Source organism: Coregonus lavaretus (assembly GCF_964263955.1).
Source record: "Coregonus lavaretus genome assembly, chromosome: 28".
NCBI lineage: Eukaryota > Metazoa > Chordata > Actinopteri > Salmoniformes > Salmonidae > Coregonus > Coregonus lavaretus.
The window spans coordinates 8,567,964-8,589,846 of NC_140015.1; the positions used below are offsets into that span (position 1 = coordinate 8,567,964).

The window sequence follows — 21,883 nt, forward strand, 5'->3', positions numbered from 1 at the left end:
GTATATCATCTATGTGGGACTATCCAAATCAAGTGTGACTGAAACAGAAAGAGGAGTTTGAATTCTCTCAATTCAACGTACTCATTCAATGGGACTGTATCAGTTCAGTGATATATATCATATACAGTGAGGGTAAAAAGTATTTGATCCCCTGCTGATTTTGTACGTTTGCCCACTGACAAAGAAATGATCAGTCTATAATTTGAATGGTAGGTTTATTTGAACAGTGAGAGACAGAATAACTATAAATAAATCCAGAAAAACGCATGTCAAAAATGTTATAAATTGATTTGCATTTTAATGAGGGAAATAAGTATTTGACCCCTCTACAAAACATGACTTAGTACTTGGTGGCAAAACCCTTGTTGGCAATCACAGAGGTCAGACGTTTCTTGTAGTTGGCCACCAGGTTTGCACACATCTCAGGAGGGATTTTGTTCCACTCCTCTTTGCAGATCTTCTCCAAGTCATTAAGGTTTCGAGGCTGATGTTTGGCAACTCGAACCTTCAGCTCCCTCCACAGATTTTCTATGGGATTAAGGTCTGGAGACTGGCTAGGCCACTCCAGGACCAGTGGTTGAACGTTATACTGTATTGGAATTATTTTGTCGGGCGAAGAAAAACCTGTTCATTAACAATACAAAAAGAAACGGAACCACAACCACTGCCTCTGGTCTGTTCATGTCATGCCTCCCACTTGTGTTAGGGTGCTTCAGACAAGCTGATCCATTCACAGTACATTACAACTTGATTGAATCAAGGGATACGTGCAGCATGAGAGGATCCATGTTCATATGAGGTGCAAAACAAGAGAGAAGTCACAGAGAAGTCATAGAGAAGTCACAGAGAAGTCACAGAAACTGCTGTACTGGATACATGTTATTTACAAGCATAACAAAACCAAGTCAGTGGTGGGTGCAATTGGAACATTCCGGAGCCTGTTTGGAATCTCTAGAACCGCCAGAGATAACAGACAGGTGAGGAGGGTAGGGTCATAGGTTGTCAAGGAGAAAGGAAGGACAGCATCGTAACCAAGAGATCCCACTAATCCCCTGAATCGTCCCCAGATAAATCTCCTCCTCCTCAGCTCCAGTGACCTCAGGTGACTTTGTGTGGCCTAGTCAGTGTGACAAGTTGTGTTGTCCAAAACTGGCTAACCTAGTGGAAGTCTCTCTTGTTGTATTCACATAGGAACAAATCGCTAATTTATTGCAGCTATGAACGACTCTTTGCAGTGCTGAAAAGGCTGAAACTGAGAAAATAAAATAGGATGTTTTTCCTTGTGTCCCGCCTGGGGCTGTTTGTCCTCGGGCGGGCTAGGTGATTATGCAGCCCCCCTTCTCAGGCTTGTAGGGGTTCTTATCATCTGGCACTCCTGTTATCAAGAGGTCTGTACCAGACGCAGCCTCACACCACTCCATGATGTCCTTGGATGTCTTGGACACCTAAGAGAAACGGAGAGGGGTCAATAGAAGTTTGGATTATTTCAATTCAACATGCTACTTCAGTTCAATGGGACTGTATCAGTTTACAGTGATGCCTTTGCAATGCTACAGAGCTTCTCTATATGGACCCATTGATGGTACTTACAGGCTCCCTGGGTGTCGAGACCTCTTTCTTCAGCTGTTCCAGCTCCATCTTGAGGATGTCAATATCTGACATATCCCGAGCCATCTTTCCCTGAGAAGGAAGGAGGGGAGAGGACCCATTAGAGAGGGCACAGAAAAGAAACATCAAACATTCACCATGCTATAACGGGTGCCTCTTATCTTGTTGCTTGTCAATAAAGATCATAACTCATCTAAATCCACGTGAGGGTCTTTTGGATTTGTGAATGAATTCACTAATTGAACAGGTTGGCATACTTGTTTGATATTCTTGTATCAGTCTTCAACAAAGCACTTTAGTGTGTAAGCCCATGAACCCAGGTCTTAATCTTCACCTTTCAAATCCATATAATTCCTCTTTCTTAGGAATCTCATGCTGGGATGACCGGTCCAAGGCACCCTGGCCTGTTTTCTATTGCATGTGTGGTAAAATAACTATATGATGTCACAACAAGCTAAAGAAGGTTGCAGAACAGGATTATCCAATAAGAACACAGCCTATACATTGTGTAACTTTGTATGGCCAGTCGCCAGGAATGCAACTCTAATAATATCTTGTTTTTAAGTAGAGTTGATCTCTATGGGCATACACTGACACAGTAAAAGACATCTTAGGTCAGGGATGGGTGACTTTGAAGGGGTCGGGGCCACAAAAAATCGGAACTGATCATGAGGGGCCGCAGTGGCTCGCTGGTCTCTTGACCGCAGAGAGACATTTTTGAAGTTGTAGAGTTAATTTCCTGCAATTCTACACATTTTGCCATAGGGCGTAAAGAAAATGTTGCAGTTTTAAAGCAAGTTTGCTGCAATTCTACACATAGGGCGGCAGGTAGCTTAGTGGTTAAGAGCATTGTGCCAGTAACCGAAAGGTCGCTCGTTCTAATCCCCGAGCTGACTAGGTGAAAAATCTGTCGATGAGCCCCTGAGCAAGGCACTTAACCCTAATTGCTCCTGTAAATTGCTCCTGGATAAGAGCGTCTGCTAAATGACGTAAATTTTAAAAAATTAAATTTTGCCATGGGGAGTTGAGAATACCCCAACTGAGTTCCAAAATATATACAGTATATATTATATTTTGGGGGGAGGGAAATTCATTCGCAGGCCTACAAAAGGGGAGCCTTAGATATGACTGTATGAACAAACTAATGAACTATTGACATCTGTTTCCATGGTTTCCACGGTACTCAGTTGTAGTCCTTCCTAAAAGAATATGTCATACAACTGAACTTTTGAAATACATGAAGGCTATGTGGTTGGTGTTCTTTGTTTGGTACTACTTCAGTCCTACCCTCTACCAACACACTGTGCCAACATAATCAGGCAACCAACCAAACCCAAAACAAGCAATTATATGTCACATTAACAATTATAGCAGGTAAGGAAGCCACTGTGACAGTGGGTGGTGCAGACAACAGCTTCATTACATTGTGACTTCTAGCCACACTGAGCAAACACACACTGCATTCATCCATTCATTTCTGTCCCAACAAGGCCATTTATATGGCCTATGAAAAGAAGAGGAAAGACAGAAATTTAGTCTAAAAAGAGACCTCTGAGTTATGTCTAACAATAGTGAAAACAACTCAGAGTAGTCAATTACACAAATACATCGGTTAATTGATCCTATTAGAAATGTGATACTACATAAAATGTAGTAGTATGGCTTGTCAACTCCGGTCAATAAAAAAAATCTGTCCCTCAATTGAAAATCGAAAAGAAGTTTTAAATGCATAGATTGAATTCAATGAATTGCTCAATTGAGCTAGAATCTCCCTGAACACTGGTCCAGGCTAATGGCCTAGACTGTAGTTACATCTACATCCCCTCCTCATCCTCTCCTCTGGGCATCACTCACCTATTGGTTGTGGGGACAGTCGATGCAGGGAAAGTGTAGTCTCTCGCCCTCTATAGGACCGTTGTGATTGGGTTGCCTCCCTCCTGAGTCCAACTGGCTTACCCTGTCCCTCAGCTCTCCTCTTCAGGGTGTACTCCAGATGGCACGTGACAAATTGGGAGGAGACTATTGCCCAGAAAAACATGCCCCCCTCTCTGTTCCTAATCAGATTAGTCTATAATAATTATCTGGGCCAAATGTCAACCTCAAATTACATATGACCTTTGAGTATCACAGGAGGATATAGAGAGAGTATCAGCCTCAGCCAAATGCTCCCAAACCACAGGTCCTGGATCAGCTCTCACAATGCCAATCCTGACCTTTATTATGGGGTTTAAAAGTTTAAACTGGCCCTAAATCTGTGCTTATTATGAGCAACTTCCACTCTCACCAGAGGTCAAAAACAGGAGAAAAAAAGTTTTAAATGGAACACGGATATGAGCATTCTGATTGACCAGGAATCATGACCAGGTAATCATTTTAAAACAGCCTGGCCCACTTACAGACTTTCATTCACACACTCTCAGTGCCAAAATGAGGCCCCAATTCAATCAATTGATTTGGAAAGGAAAACTGCACTGCACTGGGTTCACTCAGAATGTTAACTCTGTATTGTAAGGACAGGTGAGGATTGTGATGGATTTAATTGGGGGGTTAAAGTTCAGATTAGATAAGGAATGACAATAAGAACTATACAGTATAACATAGGCATACTGTTTAATTGTCAGGCATGTTATGAGTTGGTTTCTAGGCAAGCCCCATTCAAACCCTTCTAGATCCTTCAGGACTTCACTTGCAAAAACAATTCCAATCCCTCATCCCTGTTTTGCCTCTTAACAGTGACCTTGCTGGTCATCTGCTTCTGTCCCATCTGATCCTGAGGCCTGTCACATTTGGTATCTGGCCCCATGTCACCTCTAATCGAAGGAGCAATCTCAGACAGATACAGATGTAGGATCGATGGATACAGATGTAGGATTTTTTTTTTATCTGTCTTTTGTTGTTGAGAATTTTCCTGCACAGCCGGAAATGCAAATTTATAGTGTATTCAATGTTTAAAAAGGCTTCCAAATTTGTAATTTTCACTTTAAAATGTCAGACTTGATTCACCCTAACAAAAAGTGTATCAACCCCTCTTATTTTCTTGCTGTAGCAAACTGGCTCAAATTAAGATCCTACATCTGTAGGGCTGGAGAAATGTAACACTGTCAAATGTATAGACGGTCAGTTCTTGCATCCATAGCCTATCTATGGGATCAACATTATAGTTTTAACCATGTTTTGAAGCTATACACTGATGGTTTACAATTACATTATTTACAAATAATTTTGTTAAACAATCTAATATTTGGGATTGTGATGGAGAAAGACCGTTGAACTAATCTCATGAGGCACTTATTAATGATATTCTTCTAAAATCAATAGCTATATATCATCAATCCAAAATTGTGTATCAATCCCAGATTGCCCCTTTAAAGGCCACATCCTGAATGACCAACCCTTTTAGCCCAGAGACAAATTGCTTCCTGAGTCAAATCCTCCCAATCCCATTTCAGAGTCTTGTCCGTCTTAATCCATTAGATTAATGACTGAACCCTGGGGGGGGTTAATCTAAAATAGAATATTGTGTGACCACTGTGTTACAATACACATTACAGCTGACACACATACACACACAGTTTTATTTTCTTTATTTTCGTGACATTTCAGGATTTTTTGGAGAGTATTTATTTTTGTTTGGGAGTAAAAATGTTTTTCCCTAAACCTAACCATACCCCTTAACTTAACCTTAACCCCCAAAAACCTAAACCTAACAAAAACCCTAAACCTAACTCTTAAGCTTAAAATTGCATTTTAACAAATTCAGGATATGAAAAAAGTTCAGATTTTTAAAACAATGTATTGTTTTCCTACCTTGTCAGGATATTCGGGTGAATTGTTAGGACACTGGGGTCCTGAAAAGGTAGGAAAACAAGTACTCAAGATAAATCCCCACGTTTACTAAGACCTCTCACTCACATAAATTAATTGCTGGATTACTTGTGTGTCATTTTAAAAGGAAAATACACAACATAACCAAAAGTATGTGGACATCTGCTCGTTGAATGTCTCATTCCAAAATCATGGGCATTAATATGGAGTTGGTCCCCCCTTTGCTGCTATAACAGCCTCCACTCTTCTGGGAAGGCTTTCCACTAGATGTTGGAACATTTCTGTGGGGACTTGCTTCCATTCAGCCACAAGTATTAGTGAGGTCGGGCCTGGCTCGCAGTCAGCATTCCAATTCATCCCAAAGGTGTTAGATGGGGTTGAGGTTAGGGCTCTGTGCAGGCCAGTCAAGTTCTTCCACACCGATCACAACAAACCATTTCTGTATGGACCTCGCTTTGTGCATGGGGGCATTGTCATGCTGAAACAAGAAAGGGCCTTCCCAAACTGTTGCCATAAAGTTGGAAACACAGAATCATCTAGAATGTCATTGTATGCTGAGGCGTTAAGATTTCCCTTCACTGAAACTAAGGCAGAGGCAGGCAGTTTGGAACTCGGTAGTGAGTGCATGACTGCAGCTCTAGCAGGGCAGAAATGTTACGAACTGACTTGTTGTAAAGGTGGCATCCCATGACGGTGCCACGTTGAAAGTTACTGCGCTCTTCATTAAGGCCATTCTACTGACAATGTTTGTCTTTGTAGATTGCATGACTGTGTGCTCGATTTTATACACCGGCAACAACGGGTGTGGCTGAAATAGCCAAATCCACTAATTTGAAGGGGTGTCCACATACTTTTGTATATAGTGTATAGTGTAAGTAAGCATTCCGTTTTCAACAATTAGATTCGATTTGTAATTTGTTTATTCAAACTGTAGATGGCGGGTGAAAGGGTCACAGTAAAGAAACACATTTCATCTGAAATAATCACTTTCAATCCGTCTGTCTGCATATTTTAAGAAATGGCATATGAGTGTGCAGCGAGATACCTGATGGGTTGGATGATACTTTTCTCGTCAATCACCTTTAAACAATGGACAGGTCAAATGTTTTATTATCTAAATGTTGAAAGTGCGTGGGTGACGGAGAGAAACAAAATGGTGCAGTTTGAGGCCATGTGGCGGAGAATGATGCGGGTGCTGGAGATGGGTGTGAGCAGGTGGATCTGGGCAGGGGTGATGTTATTGATGTTTGACTGTCTGTATGTTTTCGTTTGTATATGGATGTTTTGTATTGTAATTTTTAAAATAAAAAAATCATACTTTTTTACAATAAATCAGTGGTCAATGGTGTGTCTCTCTTTACAACATCTTAACAAGAAAATGATAAACCAGCTTAAAGTGGCTTCTTAATCATTGAAAGAACAAGGATTGGAGATAATTTGAATAATACAAATTATACACAACTCAGTTCAATACAAATTTTAAAAAACTGACTTATCTTCAAAGCTGTAGGAGGAGGTACATTAAATGTCTTGGAAGAGATATGAGAAAAGTTACTTGTGATGCACAATGATTTCTTCCTACAGTTGATACTTTATTTGAAAGGACAGATTGGTGCATTAGTCCCATAGTCACTTGTATCGCCAGTCTTTTCACCTATTCTTTCAAATCAGTGCTCAGATGGTGGTCAGGATAGTTAACATGCTAACCAATGACTACAAGCTAACACTGTCGTCCTCATCTCTGTGTGAGTGCACTAGTTCCATTGCCACCAAGTTGCAGATATGGAGAGCAGAAGTGCATGTTAGCCTGTATGAGACTAGGGCTTGAGCTGCTTCCCCATAGAGAATGATAGAGGCCTCTAGTGGCCAAAAGGCCGTTTTAGCATGGGCAGCGCCATTGAGGGCTTCCACCATGCTTCTGCCATTTTAAAGTAGTGGGGATTCCTATGGGTTGTAGCCTCAATGGAGCTGTCCATGCTGTCACAGATGATATAATGGCACATATATAAAAGAGGAGTCCTCTATCTACCTCTATGTGCTTCCCATAAAACAGCTGCATTTCTATACAGTCAGTTCACTCATCAGTAGTCATGAAGGAGAGGAGATGAGGAAACAGACCAAAAAAAAATTAAAAAACATTGCAACAAATGAACAGAAATAACAGCGTTCATTCTAACTGGTCCGACAAGTAGTGTGGCAACTAAGGGGACAGATCAAGTTGGTTGTTAAGTCATTAAGGCAAACTGTTGGACTCAAGATAAACATTTCATGATATAAAAGGCATATTGATATCTTCTAAACGTTTCGTGGTGCACCAAGTAACCGTATCATTTTAAATAGACGTGTAGGATCCATATTGCAAGAAAGAGCATTTTGCTAGAAAGATAATTATTTCTGCACATATTTCTGCATATTTGTCAACATATTTATATCTATTGAGAACATTCCATTTTGTTTAGAAAACACTCTGTTAGAATGCTCCATTAGTTGAATCCATGTGACATCACTCCTGTGACCACAGAACTCAGTAGAGGAGAAAGTACCTGGAGCAACACAGTTTCTAGACCGTTCTAAATGTGACTCTGTAAAACCTTTATTTTTTCACTAAATAGTCAAAAGAAGATACTGGTTTCTTTGCCTCATACTAATTTGCTTCCTGTAGATACCTGTGGCTTTACATTTTTTGAAGAGAACTGCGCCACTACAGACGGGATGCCGCGATTACATATTTGGATTATTGCACCTCACAATTGAACCACTATTTTCACTGTTTACTTCTTTGTAAACTATCCATAACGGATACATTTCAGGTGGTTCTTGAAGAAGTGGCGGGCTAGTTTGTCTTCTGCGTCTTTTGATTGTTGTTTTCGGAACGATGAGTACTTTGCGTTTTTAATTTTGGGTTGGTGGTCGACGCTGACATGACTACAGCTGGCAACCAGCAAACTGCCCAACCCATCCATGAAGAACTCTGAAACAGACATATGGACAGGGAAAATGGAATGGACCAAATATGAATTACCAAAGACAGAGCAGTGCCTTAAGCATAATAACAGCAGCATGGGTTAAAACAGCAACAGGTTCATAATCATCTATATAAACAATTGACTTCTTCAAAACTTACCACACGTAACCCAACAACACTGAAACTGAACATCACTCTTGAATTTGTCCCTCTGTCTTTCTTATTGACACAGCTTTCCAGATTTCCTATTGACATAGTTTACAGACTTGCTGCAATCTGTCGATGTGCCGTTGAGCAAGGCACTTAACCCTAATTGCTCCTGCAAGTCACTCTGGATAAGAGTGTCTGCTAAATGACTAATATGTAAATGTAAAATATGTGCAACTGTTTTTACTGGGGTTTTAACTGCCCTCTTAGCATAGGATGAACTTTAAATGTCCCTGGTGGGAAAATTATCTTAGACACACAGTACTGCTATATACAGTAAAAAATAGACTGACTGTACATTACACACTCAACATTTTACATATATTATACAATACCTCTGTCATACACATTGTGCACTTCTCATACTGTATATGTACATACATAATACATATTGGCCAAGTCTCCCTCCTAAAATAATCAAGAAGGAGATCAGACAGACAGACAGACAGACAGACAGACAGACAGACAGACAGACAGACAGACAGACAGACAGACAGACAGACAGACAGACAGACAGACAGACAGACAGACAGACAGACAGACAGACAGACAGACAGACAGACAGACAGACAGACAGACAGACAGACAGACAGACAGACAGACAGACAGACAGACAGACAGACAGACAGACAGACAGACAGACAGACAGACAGACAGACAGACAGACAGACAGACAGACAGACAGACAGACAGACAGACAGACAGACAGATAGATAGATAGATAGATAGATAGATAGATAGATAGATAGATAGATTTAAAAAAGTATCCCTCCTAATGGAGATCTTCGGACCTCAGCGGGACATCCTGGATAAATAACGGTTAAATGAAAGAAATAAAAAAATAAGCCCACCTGAATGCGCCACTCTCTTCAGCAGGGGGTCAAAGCCCACTTTGAGCACGGCGTCGGTGCGACCAAGGAAAAGGTTGACCACCCCGCTGGTGAAGGAGCAGTTGGGGAAGCCTGGAACAGGTTGGTATTTCACTCCACGCTTTCTGTTCAGACAACCCCCGTCCTCACCATTACCCTCCTCGTACACCAAAGAGAAGTAGAACGGGCCGTGGCCCGCCACAGAGCCGCCCACCTAATCACAGGAGGCAGAGAACAGAGCAGGTTCACATGTAGTAATAATAATAATTATTCATTTAATTTGTAAAGCGCATTTCTCAGACCCAATGCGTAGGAAAAAAATACAATAGAAACAATCCAAAACACAGAGAACATAGCACTTTTGTTTCTTCCTAATACTGTATCTAGAACCTAAAAGGGTAATTCTGCTGTCCCCATAGGAGAACCCTTTGAATAACTATTTTTAATTATAGGTAGAACCCTTTTCGGTTCCATGTAGACACCATTCCACAGAGGGTTCTACCTTGAACCAAATTGGGTTATCCTATGGGGACAGCTGTTGAACCCTTTTGGAATCCTTTTTTCCAAGAGTGTGGAACACAGACAACAAATAAAGCTATATTCACGTGTTGTCAGATCCAGAGGACATGAGAATAGAATTAGCAGAGGTCCTTGAAAGCTTTTCTGAACAGCAGGGTATTGAGCTGTGCCTTAAACGAGGACAGAGACTCTGCAGCCCTAACAGTGTATGGAAGTGTGTTCCACAGCCGCAGAGCCGCACAACTGAAAGCCCTGTCACATAGTTATTAGGCTGCTGAAGGGAGATGTTCTATAGATGGAAAATGTGATGTTGGTCACACTTTTGATGAGGGCCTCAAAAGAGAGCTGGTTGTCAAGTATCACACAAAGGTTTTGAACCTCACTGGAGGGGAGGACCTTGACACCATCAATATTGTGAAGAGAAAGTGTTGGTTGAGAGTTGTGTTACCACTGAATTCCAGCCCCAGTCTAAGCAAAACAGGTAAAACTTTTTCTAGCCTGGTGACAGATCAGGGATCAGGTTACAGTTACTCTGCTCACCACGTCTAGTTCTGGTGTGGCCTCCATCACCTCCACCAGATTCTCGATCTTGGTTTTGTCTGTGAACAGGAAGTCGTCATCAACCCAGAATAAGTATTTGGTAGTGACCTGAGAGACAGCCAGGTTCCTGCCAGCAAACCAGCCCTTTGGGAAGGAAAATGTCCTCAAAATTACTTTGTATCAGTGCCTATCTGTAATAAAATTATCCTATAAAAAAAGAATGGTAGACTTGTTAACTGCATAATGTGTTCCCAACTCAATAGTTCATCATCAAAAGTCTTTGGGTGCAGGGTTCGTAATGCATACAGATGTAGGATCTTAATTTGACCGGAATTGTCGTAGCAAAATAGTCCTGCAGCAAAGGGATTTGAAAGTTTAGTACATAATGTTGCTTGATCAGTGGTTAGGCTATTAGCTGGCCAAAATTATGCTACATAAAAAGTGCAATACTGTTAATATTACCATGTGTTAGCACAGGTTTTGAGTGAATTTATGTAAATCACAAAGCTCATCTGCATTTCCTGTGGCGCAGGAAAATTCCCAGCAACAACAGTGATCAAACCTATTATTTCTAGCTGATTGTCATACTGCTTTTCTTCATATTTAACATTTATTATGTACATGATCAAAATTCAAATTAAATTCCACAACATATTCACAATGGTTGGCATGATTATACACTGAGTGTACAACACAGTAAGGACACCTGCTCTTTCCATGACATAGATTGACCAGGTGAAAGCTATGATCCCTTATTGATGTCACTTGTTAAATCCACTTCAATCAGTGAATACATTTACATGCACACTAATAATTGGATATTAAACTGATTATGGCAGTAGCCAGGTTATGCAATAGTCATGTAAACAACACTCTGTTTATTTTAATCTGCCTAAGGTCAAAATCAAAGTAAGCATACGCCGATTAAACCACATGGGTTTCTGAGCAGTCTTTAGAATTATCAGGACACCTTAAATCAGCGTTCCAGAGGTATTTGATTTGCGCATGTGATAGCACTAGCCGAGCGAGCCTCCCTCTTTAGCGCGAGTGAAGTGTGTTCGGAACAACTGAATGTATGCCTCTTAGAAGTAGTTCACATACAAACTTTATATGTCCGAACTCAGAATAAAACATGCTTCCTGGTGGGAGGAGCTATAGGAGGATGGGCTCATTGTAATGGCTGGAATGGAATAAACGGAACGGAGTCAAACATGTGGTTTCCATGTGTTTGATACCATTCCATTAATTTCATTCCAGCCATTACAATGAGCCTTTCCTCCTATAGCTCCTCCCACCAGCCTCCACTGCTCAGTATATTTTAAGAGAAAAAATAAAGTTATTCTGACATGGTTAGATTGATGAAAGCAATTTACATTACTGGAGTTAGCAGAATCTTTTTTAATACCACACAAATGACCGAAATGACAGGCTACCCTGACACTGAAAAACAATAGTGGTTTTAGCTATATTGTTACAGAATGGCCTTTTTAACCGTTGTAGCACAAAAACTACAACCAGTTTCTATGTTGATAAGGCTAATAAGAAAATATATCAAATTACTTGAATATTGCAAAGGTCGAAATGTTAAGGAAGAAAACCAAAACCACTTAACTGCTGAATAGCAAAATTTCATCTACAATCTGAGCCAGATTGACAGCGCTCTGACCCAATGAGAATGGGGGGGGGGGGGCAATGATATTTCAAGGGGGGTTCCACCCCTGCCACCCCACTGACAACGCACCTGTCCACATTGTAACCGTTTGCATCTACACATGGTAGTGAAATGTCTCTTAACCGTCCACTGTCTGCATTGTGACCATATCCTAGTGCCTCCTTGTATGCAAAATATTCGACAGATATTCTCTCTAAATAATATTTATTTTAAGACATATTGATGCCATAGGTCAATGGCATCACCTGTCAATGATTTTAGAGGGCGTGATAATGATGATTTAAATGGTTTCACTGTCCAGATCCGTCTACAGTTGTAAGATATCCAGACAATGCGTGTCTACCTCGGGAGGTGGTCAGAAAGAACAATTAGTCTTTTAATCGTCTACACCAGTCTAAAAATGTGGCCACAATAAGAATGTGGACAAGATCAGGACAAAGGACAGATGATACAGCCAGGTAGGCTGTGTTTACACCGGCTGCCCAATTGTAATATTTTTTCCACTCATTGGTCTTTTGACCAATCACATCAGATCTTTTCATATCAGATCTTTTTCACAGCTGATATGATTGGTCAAAAGACCAATTAGTGAAAAAAACTAAAACAGAATTGGGCTGCCTGTGTAAACTCAGCCATTTATACAAGCCTTTTGTTTCAACAATAGCCACCATGAATGAGAAAAATGGTTGTGACGTCATTTAAATAAACGTGCATGCTAATGAAGGCTGTTGCCAAAACCTGTTCATTTGTTTGACTGCTGCTGCTGATAATGACAATTCAAACTTCTCAAGGCTTTGGTTGTTGTCTGCGTTCTTCTAAAAATAATATATTAAATTCCAGTGTGGCCGACTTGAGTTTGTTACAGATGTAGGATCTTCATTTGATGACTGTTGCTGAGAATTTTCCTGCACAGCTAACGTTTGTAATTTGCACTTTAAAACTTGACTTAATTTGCCCTAACAAAAAAAGCATCAACCCCTACAAAAATGTCCATTAATTATAATCCACATTTCCTGTTGCTGCAGGATTATTTTCCTGCTGTAGCAAACTGGCTCAAATTAAGATCCTACATCTGTAAGTGTAGGTCTATGGCAGGTTGCCCTTATTGCACTGATCTGCTCCAGGAGACACATACATACACCTGGGTTAATTAAGACATGCACATATCACAATAATTGACAATAACATTTCAATAAAATCGTATTTCTATTCCTTTCAACTCAGAAATTCAATCATACATGCTCAACACAACAGTATTTTATGTCCATCATCAATTCACACTGAATGTCCACTTTGAGGTTTTCAATTTGACCAAAACCAGCTTGTACCTGTGCTGGGGGCATGATGTACTGCTCAATGTTGGAGCCGTTCACTTTCTGTGGCTCCAGGCTGTCGTCGGCGATAATGATTTTGATGTCCTTGTAATAGGTCCTTATGCTACTAATGAGGACCTGCAGCTCGGTGTATCTCAGAAACGTCTTAGTGACGATGGTCACCTGGGAGTTGATATCTGCAATGAGAGATCATCTCTGGTTTAATGCAGCGACATCCTAGATCCTACAGCAATTGGAGGTGGACGTGTCTATTTGATTTGTACACTGAACAAAAATATAAACGCAACATGTAAAGTGTTGGTCCCATGCTTCATGAGCTGAAATAAAAGATCCCAGACATTTTCCAGACGCACAAAAAGCTTATTTCTATCAAATTTTGTGCACACCTGTTTACATCCCTGTTAGTGAGCATTTCTCCTTTGCCTAGATAATCCATCCACCTGACATGTGTGGCATATCAAGAAAATGATTAAACAGCCTGAACCCTATGCAAAGTACATGTGTCGCGCTACATGAGGCAAATGTTGGTCACACCAGATACTGACTGGTTTTCTGATCCACGCTCTTACTTTTTTTAAAGGTATCTCTGACCAACAGATGCATATATGTATTCTCAATCATGTGAAATCCATAGATTAGGGGTCCTTTTAAGGTTTTATACAAAATGTTTGCTAGTGGTGGTAATCAATATTGATAATAATGTACTCCTGAGTGGCGCAGTGGTCTAAGGCACTGCATCGCAGTGCTAACTGTGCCACTAGAGAACCTGGTTCAAATCCAGGCTCTGTCGCAGCCGGCCGCGACCGGGAGACTCATGGGCGGCGCAAAATTGGCCCAGCGTCGTCCAGGGTAGGGGAGGGAATGGCCGGCAGGGATGTAGCTCAGTTAATAGAGCATGGCGTTTGCAACGCCAGGATTGTGGGTTCGATTCCCACGGGGGGCCAGTATAAAAAAATATATATATATTCACTAACTGTAAGTCGCTCTGGATAAGAGCGTCTTGTAAATGTAAAATGATAATTCAATAAGATATTGATAACTTTGATATTGGTTTTATTCTCCTTATTAACCTACACTATTACGTAAAAAAGCATACATGACTGTTCCTGCATCCACAAAACCCTCTCACTGACCTCACAGGCTGTCACATTAGGAAAGTCTGTTTAATAATACGTTACCAGACAACCGGCAGAGTAAGTTGAAATTCAATTTTATATAACTTCTGGCTTCCCACGGACTGTTCCGTTTTTTGCAAGCTAATTACTAGCAATGCTGGCGAGTATGTGTATCAGTTTTCCGATGCCAAACTCACCACTGGTGCACGTGGCCAAAGAGCTCTATTTTCTTGTCATCTGACTATAGCACCGCCTGGAGTTTGGCACAGCATTGGCACTTGGATTGGAACCGGTGCTATGGTCAGATGTCAAAATAGAGGTTTTGGCCACGCACACCAGTGGTGGGTTTGGCGTCGAAAAAACGGAAGTACTGTATATGCAGAACATTTCCTCATATCTACTGTAAATATGGTGGTGGATCTTTGATGTTATGGGGCTATTTTTGCTTCCACTGGTCCAGGGGCCATTAAGGTCAATGGCATCATGAACTTTACCAAGTACCAGGACGAAGGATATCAAAAATCTGTAAAGATTCTGTATGGAGGAATGGTCTAAGATCCATCCCAATGTGTTCTCCAATCTCATAAAGCATTTTAGAAAAAGTCTCAGTGTCGTTATTCTCGCAAGGGGAGGGTGCTTGAGTGTTGAAAACAGGGGTGCCAATCATTTTCACCCCTATCTTTTTTACTTCTTAAACAAAATCTTTCTCTGAGCAATTGTATTACTATAACATTACATAATTTCTCTATTTTCTTGCATACAATATACAGCAAATTAGTATTTTCATTATTTTTTGCTCATCTTTATCAAGGGTGCCAAAAATGTTGGACCTGACTATGTCAATACACCAGCGTTCATGAGGATGCTTAATGCCACACTTTCACTTTCAGATACTGGCTACATTACAAGGGAATAAAGGGGGATCTCACCGTTTCCTATGTCATATAAAACAGGCACTGATGGCTGCTGGATGACAATAGGGAAGACAGCCTCATGGTGTTCAAACGTGAAGTGAGCTGGTGAAAGAGCAGGGAAGGGTGGTGTCATATGATGGTCTCAGATCATGTAGAGAGAAAGACATGGGTATGGTAGGAAACCTGGATCTACGGCCTTACCCAGGTCTCCAGTCCTCATCCGGTACACAGTGCTGGTGTAGGTCATTCGTCCCAGAAGATTGTTGAGGTCAGATAGGCTGGTAGACTGGACAGTGATTTCTTTCTCTCCCTGTCTCTCTTTGTCCCCCTCTCCAAGGGCCTTGATGGCCAGGACACCACTGGACACACTCAGAGTAACCTGCAGGTACATAACACCATAGCATTTTCGTAGACTGAGGTCAAAAGTTGAGAAGATGGACCATTTTCCACTTCTATGGAACTTATGTGATTGTACAGTTGTTGAATCAATGTGGTTCCTGTTAGCATCTGCATACTTCTTTCTCTAATCAATTAAGTTCCTCAAATGTGTATTAAAATTAAGTTTTGTTGTTAGAAGTTAGATTGAAGCAGAACAACACTTTGTGAATTGAGATTTATCGTTTAGATATCCAGTTCAAAAATGATTTGTGTCTTTTGGAGAACAAAACTTGTCATTGTAAACAACTGTGAAAAATAGGTGGAGGAATTTGTTCTACGTGGTACAACTTTAATTTGAACATCTGCCTTTAATATTTGTGTAACTGTCTGTGGATAGGCAGTTAGCTAGGTAAAATATTTGAAAAAACCTTGTCAATCCTGTTCATATCAATGCGGTCTCAAACAGACATACTGTAACTGAGGAAAAAACTATTTGCTGCTTACTTCATTGCAAAAAGGAAAGGAAGACAGGGAGAACCGGTGTGATGGTACTGATGATTTGTCACCACAGATGGTTTGCTTACATAGCAGGTTAGGATAATTAACGCGGCAGGTTAGGTGAATTAACGTGGCAAGTTAGGATAACTAACGCAGCAGGTTAGGTGAATAAATGTAGCAGGTTAGGAGAATAGGTTAGGGTTTGCTACAATGGTCAACAACTGCTGTCCCCGATGCGTCCACTAGATGAAGCTGTTGTAGGCCTACTCCATCTAGTCACAACTGTAGAAGCGTAAACAAACCATCTGTGGGACAAATCATGAGTATCATAATACTGGGACGAAAGTAACACAGGGCGAAAGTAACATGCCCATTTTCTCAGATAACACAGAACCTAGAATTATGTAGTGAAGTCAGCACGTCCCTAATGGACGACCTCCCTGCAAAAAATCTGCCAAATCCGACCCAGAAATGTTTTTGGGTTGTAGAGTTGTGCTTTCATATGCCATTTTTCTTAACCCATCTAGTGACTAAACGACAGTACAGGTTTTAAGTATCATCCTAGCTAGTGTTGGGTGTTAGCCTTAGAGAAGTTACAGGAGAGACGGGTGGGACGACCTTGAATAAAATAAAGAGATGTTTAAGCACTGGCCCTTGTCTCCTCTAGTTCATATTGCTTTCATAATGTCATCTAAAAGTTTTAAAATTACATATGACATCATTAGAATTCTGCATTAATTGACTTGATTAGCTTCTCACAATATGCTTTTATCGACAGGTTAGTGGTTAAAAAAATATCTATGATTCTGGGGGTCAATTACCTCAAGCCATGGAAAGCATGATGAGTTTGCCATTTGTTAAGAGAATATAAATGTGTATTCTATCAAGACACGAGGAGCACGCATGACAAAGACAACTGGCGCACATCTGATTTGAAGGGCTAAACATGAATAGTCATTGAACATTTCCATTAAAGAAATTATTGTTAATATAGCTATTATGTGATAATTTTAGTCCGATTAATCAAAATCAAAATAGTGGTTGCGCAACATTGCGATGTTGACGCATGGTTAATTTGAATTAATTTCAAAATCATATACTTATTTATTGAATCTACACAAACAAGAAACTATGGCTGACTGTACCTTTGTTGAACGTAAGCAGCATTACAAACCAGAAAAATGTAAATAAGACAGATATTGCGCACTTTTGACCAGCTGTTAATTTTGACCCAAGCCTGTGTTAGTTTAGACCCGCCTGGCAGGTACAAAGGTAGCATTGTGCTAGTTTCGTTCTCTGCCTTTATATTTTAAAGTAATTTATCCTAGACATTTAATTACAGTTGCAGGTTGTAGGACATATATACTGTAAGTTGTTTATAATAAAATATGGTTTCTCTAGCACTATCGATCTCTGAGTAAATAGGAAAAATCTAAAAGTGTTACTTTCATCCCGGGTCTCCCCTACATGAAGTAAAAGCTAAGCAGAAAATGGTAGATACAGTGGGGGAAAAAAGTATTTAGTCAGCCACCAATTGTGCAAGTTCTCCCACTTAAAAATATGAGAGAGGCCTGTAATTTTCATCATAGGTACACGTCAACTATGACAGACAAATTGAGAATTTTTTTTCCAGAAAATCACATTGTAGGATTTTTAATGAATTTATTTGAAAATTATAGTGGAAAATAAGTATTTGGTCACCTACAAACAAGCAAGATGTCTGGCTCTCACAGACCTGTAACTTCTTCTTTAAGAGGCTCCTCTGTCCTCCACTCGTTACCTGTATTAATGGCACCTGTTTGAACTTGTTATCAGTATAAAAGACACCTGTCCACAACCTCAAACAGTCACACTCCAAACTCCACTATGGCCAAGACCAAAGAGCTGTCAAAGGACACGAGAAACAAAATTGTAGACCTGCACCAGGCTGGGAAGACTGAATCTGCAATAGGTAAGCAGCTTGGTTTGAAGAAATCAACTGTGGGAGCAATTATTAGGAAATTGAAGACATACAAGACCACTGATAATCTCCCTCGATCTGGGGCTCCATGCAAGATCTCACCCCGTGGGGTCAAAATGATCACAAGAACGGTGAGCAAAAATCCCAGAACCACATGGGGGGACCTAGTGAATGACCTGCAGAGAGCTGGGACCAAAGTAACAAAGCCTACCATCAGTAACACACTACGCCGCCAGGGACTCAAATCCTGCAGTGACAGACGTGTCCCCCTGCTTAAGCCAGTACATGTCCAGGCCCGTCTGAAGTTTGCTAGAGTGCATTTGGATGATCCAGAAGAGGATTGGGAGAATGTCATATGGTCAGATGAAACCAAAATAGAACTCTTTGGTAAAAACTCAACTCGTCGTGTTTGGAGGACAAAGAATGCTGAGTTGCATCCAAAGAACACCATACCTACTGTGAAGCATGGGGGTGGAAACATCATGCTTTGGGGCTGTTTTTCTGCAAAGGGACCAGGACGACTGATCCATGTAAAGGAAAGAATGAATGGGGCCATGTATCGTGAGATTTTGAGTGAAAACCTCCTTCCATCAGCAAGGGCATTGAAGATGAAACGTAGCTGGGTCTTTCAGCATGACAATGATCCCAAACACACCACCCGGGCAACGAAGGAGTGGCTTCGTAAGAAGCATTTCAAGGTCCTGGAGTGGCCTAGCCAGTCTCCAGATCTCAACCCCATAGAAAATCTTTGAAGGGAGTTGAAAGTCTGTGTTGCCCAGCGACAGCCCCAAAACATCACTGCTCTAGAGGAGATCTGTATGGAGGAATGGGCCAAAATACCAGCAACAGTGTGTGAAAATCTTGTGAAGACTTAAAGAAAACGTTTGACCTGTGTCATTGCCAACAAAGGGTATATAACAAAGTATTGAGAAACTTTTGTTATTGACCAAATACTTATTTTCCACCATAATTTGCAAATAAATTCATTAAGAATCTTGCAATGTGATTTTCTGGATTTTTTTTTCTCATTTTGTCTGTCATAGTTGACGTGTACCTATGATGAAAATTACAGGCCTCTCTCATCTTTTTAAGTGGGAGAACTTGCACAATTGGTGGCTGACTAAATACGTTTTCCCCCACTGTACGACACCTGATGTAAAGAACCACCACCAAAAAGAGCAGGTAACTCTTAACATTAAGGGTAAAATTGACTTCTGCATTTGTCTGTACACTGGCCTTAGCCATAACATACACTGCATAAGTTATGTCAATAACTATCCTTACTGTAAAGTCTTACCAAAGATTCCAATCAAACACCAACAAACAGTTGTTCATTACAACATGGAGAAAATAAGACCCTCAAGACCATTATCCTTTCAAAGCGTTTTGAACCAACCTTGTAATTTTGTATTTTTGCTGCATGGAGAGCTAAACCTGAAATAATATTTTATAGAACAATTTAAATATAGTTACTAATCTATTGTGTAATTGCTTTGCAAAGAACATACTGTATACAGTTATTCTTTATTAATGATGGACGGTACATAAACAAGTGGTTCTTGCATAGGCTACCTGGTATCAATGTCTTCTGAAGAGGGACAACAGTGAACCCCTGGATTGGATACTGAAGAGGGGAGTTGGATGGAGCAAAGATAAGCCTGTTCAGACTGGAGCTTGTCCTAGGAGATTATCAAATGGTCCCATAAATGTTTCCTGAGTACAGCACCTAGGCCGTCCACATGTGCATATTTAAGACATAACAATCAATTTAGTGGATTTTATTCCATTCTTGAAATGGAAGAATATCATGTCCAGAAATGACCTTGTTGCCAGTGTAACGGAATTAAGAATGTGCAATAAACTAACTCCACAGTTAGCTTGAAATGTTGTTAAGGAGGGCGGTCACGAGTGTTGCGAAGCAGAGGTCCCGAGTTCGAGCCAGGTATACGCCAAATCAGGGGAAAAGGCTTACTGATGTCCATAACACCAGGTTACATTTGTAGTATTTTCACCCACCTGATATGATGCTTCCTGTACTCCTCAGCTCTTCGTTTGACTATGTCATCATACTGGTCTTTTGGAAGGTGATCTTTCAGTACAAGCATTCCCTTTCCCTGACAACTGCAATTGGGTTGTCTGGGACTGGTGGATGGTAAGACTCTATTGATTCACAGGGACAAATATAAAATAATCTACAAGAACATTGCTGAAGATAGAGGCCCAATATACAATTTTAAAACTGGTACAGTACTTTATTGATTTTCACGATGGCAGAACTATCTTAAAAACAAGTGTATTGTACCTTTACATTTTTAAATGTCTAAGTGATTTCAGGCTTCACCATAACTGGTGGAAGTCTTCAAACCAAAAGTTAAAACAAACAGTTGCTAAAAAAGAAAATATACCTTATTTGCTGAGGAACTAATTGATCTGTGTCTTCCTCTGTTGGGCAATAGTGGAGTAAGAAGAAGTACATCATTGATGCTGACAGACAGAGAATAGCTAGGACAAGTGCCTGCTTGCATCTACCCATCTGTAAAAGACTGTCCATCTGTAGAAGACAAGAGCATCAAATTCTGACCAGGGAAGCAATGTAAAATCTTGAAGGGCTACCCACTGGGAACAAACTGGTTGAATCAACATTATTGCCATCATAAATATATAGATTGGATTTGCAAAAACCTAAATCCAATGACATGGTTCCACTTTTTGTTGTTTGTTAGTTGACAACTCAAATGTTAATCAAAACTAGACCTTAAACGTATGTCTGTGCCCCGTGGGTAATATGCTGTAGGCATATTAGCTCCTGCATATGCTTTCTCACTCATAAATTACAGCTCTGCTACTAACCTTTCACTTCCATGTGAAGGGTTAGTAGCAGCTTATCATTTATCACCACGTTTCCAATCACCATTTCTATGCACGTTTTTTTTGCAAATAAAGTCACACCATATTTAAAAAAAAAAAATAAAAAATAAAAAAATAATGACAGCTGTGATGGAAATGTTATAAACACCGACCGAATTTGTTCGTTGACATGGTGGGATCTTTTTGTGTCTGTAAAATTAATTATGCAAGAAATGGCGGTGGAAACGTCTTTATACGCAAATATTGATATCATAACCATCTTGGTGTATGGTCCTCCCGCTACAACTCGGGAAATGGTGTGTGGTCCTTCCACTACAGCCCGGGTTTAGGATTTGCACAATATTGTCGCCTAGAGACCAGTTGCTGTGGTGCGAGAGAGAAGCATGCCTGTATCTCTCACAGAAGCAGAATGAGATTAATTTAATGATCTTTCCCTCTCTCTCTGCATGAGCCTGCAACTACCATCTCTCCAGAGTTGTACTTCAGCATTTATTTCCGTATAGAATCATAGCCATGGGAAGGGTGCTGGAGCACCCCTGATAAATTGAAATACATTTGCCAAAGTTACACAAAAAAATGTATGCACGCATGACTGTAAGTCGCTTTGGATA

At 40.5% G+C, this 21,883-nt stretch overlaps 2 protein-coding genes across 2 annotated transcripts; both read right to left on the reverse strand.

Annotated features, from left to right (window-relative positions):
* Nucleotides 1-1,316: 1,316 nt before the first annotated feature.
* On the reverse strand, nt 1,317-1,674 carry LOC311103869 (guanine nucleotide-binding protein G(I)/G(S)/G(O) subunit gamma-T2-like; the record flags this gene model as incomplete). Its single annotated transcript, XM_084145503.1, has 2 exons — nt 1,317-1,445; nt 1,591-1,674. The coding sequence occupies 2 exons, from the start codon at nt 1,672-1,674 to the stop codon at nt 1,317-1,319; spliced, it is 213 nt and encodes a 70-aa protein (XP_084001629.1).
* A 6,409-nt stretch (nt 1,675-8,083) lies between these two features.
* On the reverse strand, nt 8,084-20,955 carry LOC311103761 (beta-1,4 N-acetylgalactosaminyltransferase 1-like; the record flags this gene model as incomplete). The annotated part of the gene is made up of 10 exons (XM_084145409.1): nt 8,084-8,404; nt 9,457-9,688; nt 10,534-10,677; nt 13,534-13,715; nt 15,584-15,670; nt 15,770-15,947; nt 19,801-19,838; nt 19,977-20,083; nt 20,421-20,564; nt 20,810-20,955. 10 exons carry the CDS (start codon nt 20,953-20,955, stop codon nt 8,220-8,222), a joined length of 1,443 nt encoding a protein of 480 aa, XP_084001535.1. The 3' UTR covers nt 8,084-8,219.
* Nucleotides 20,956-21,883: the final 928 nt, after the last annotated feature.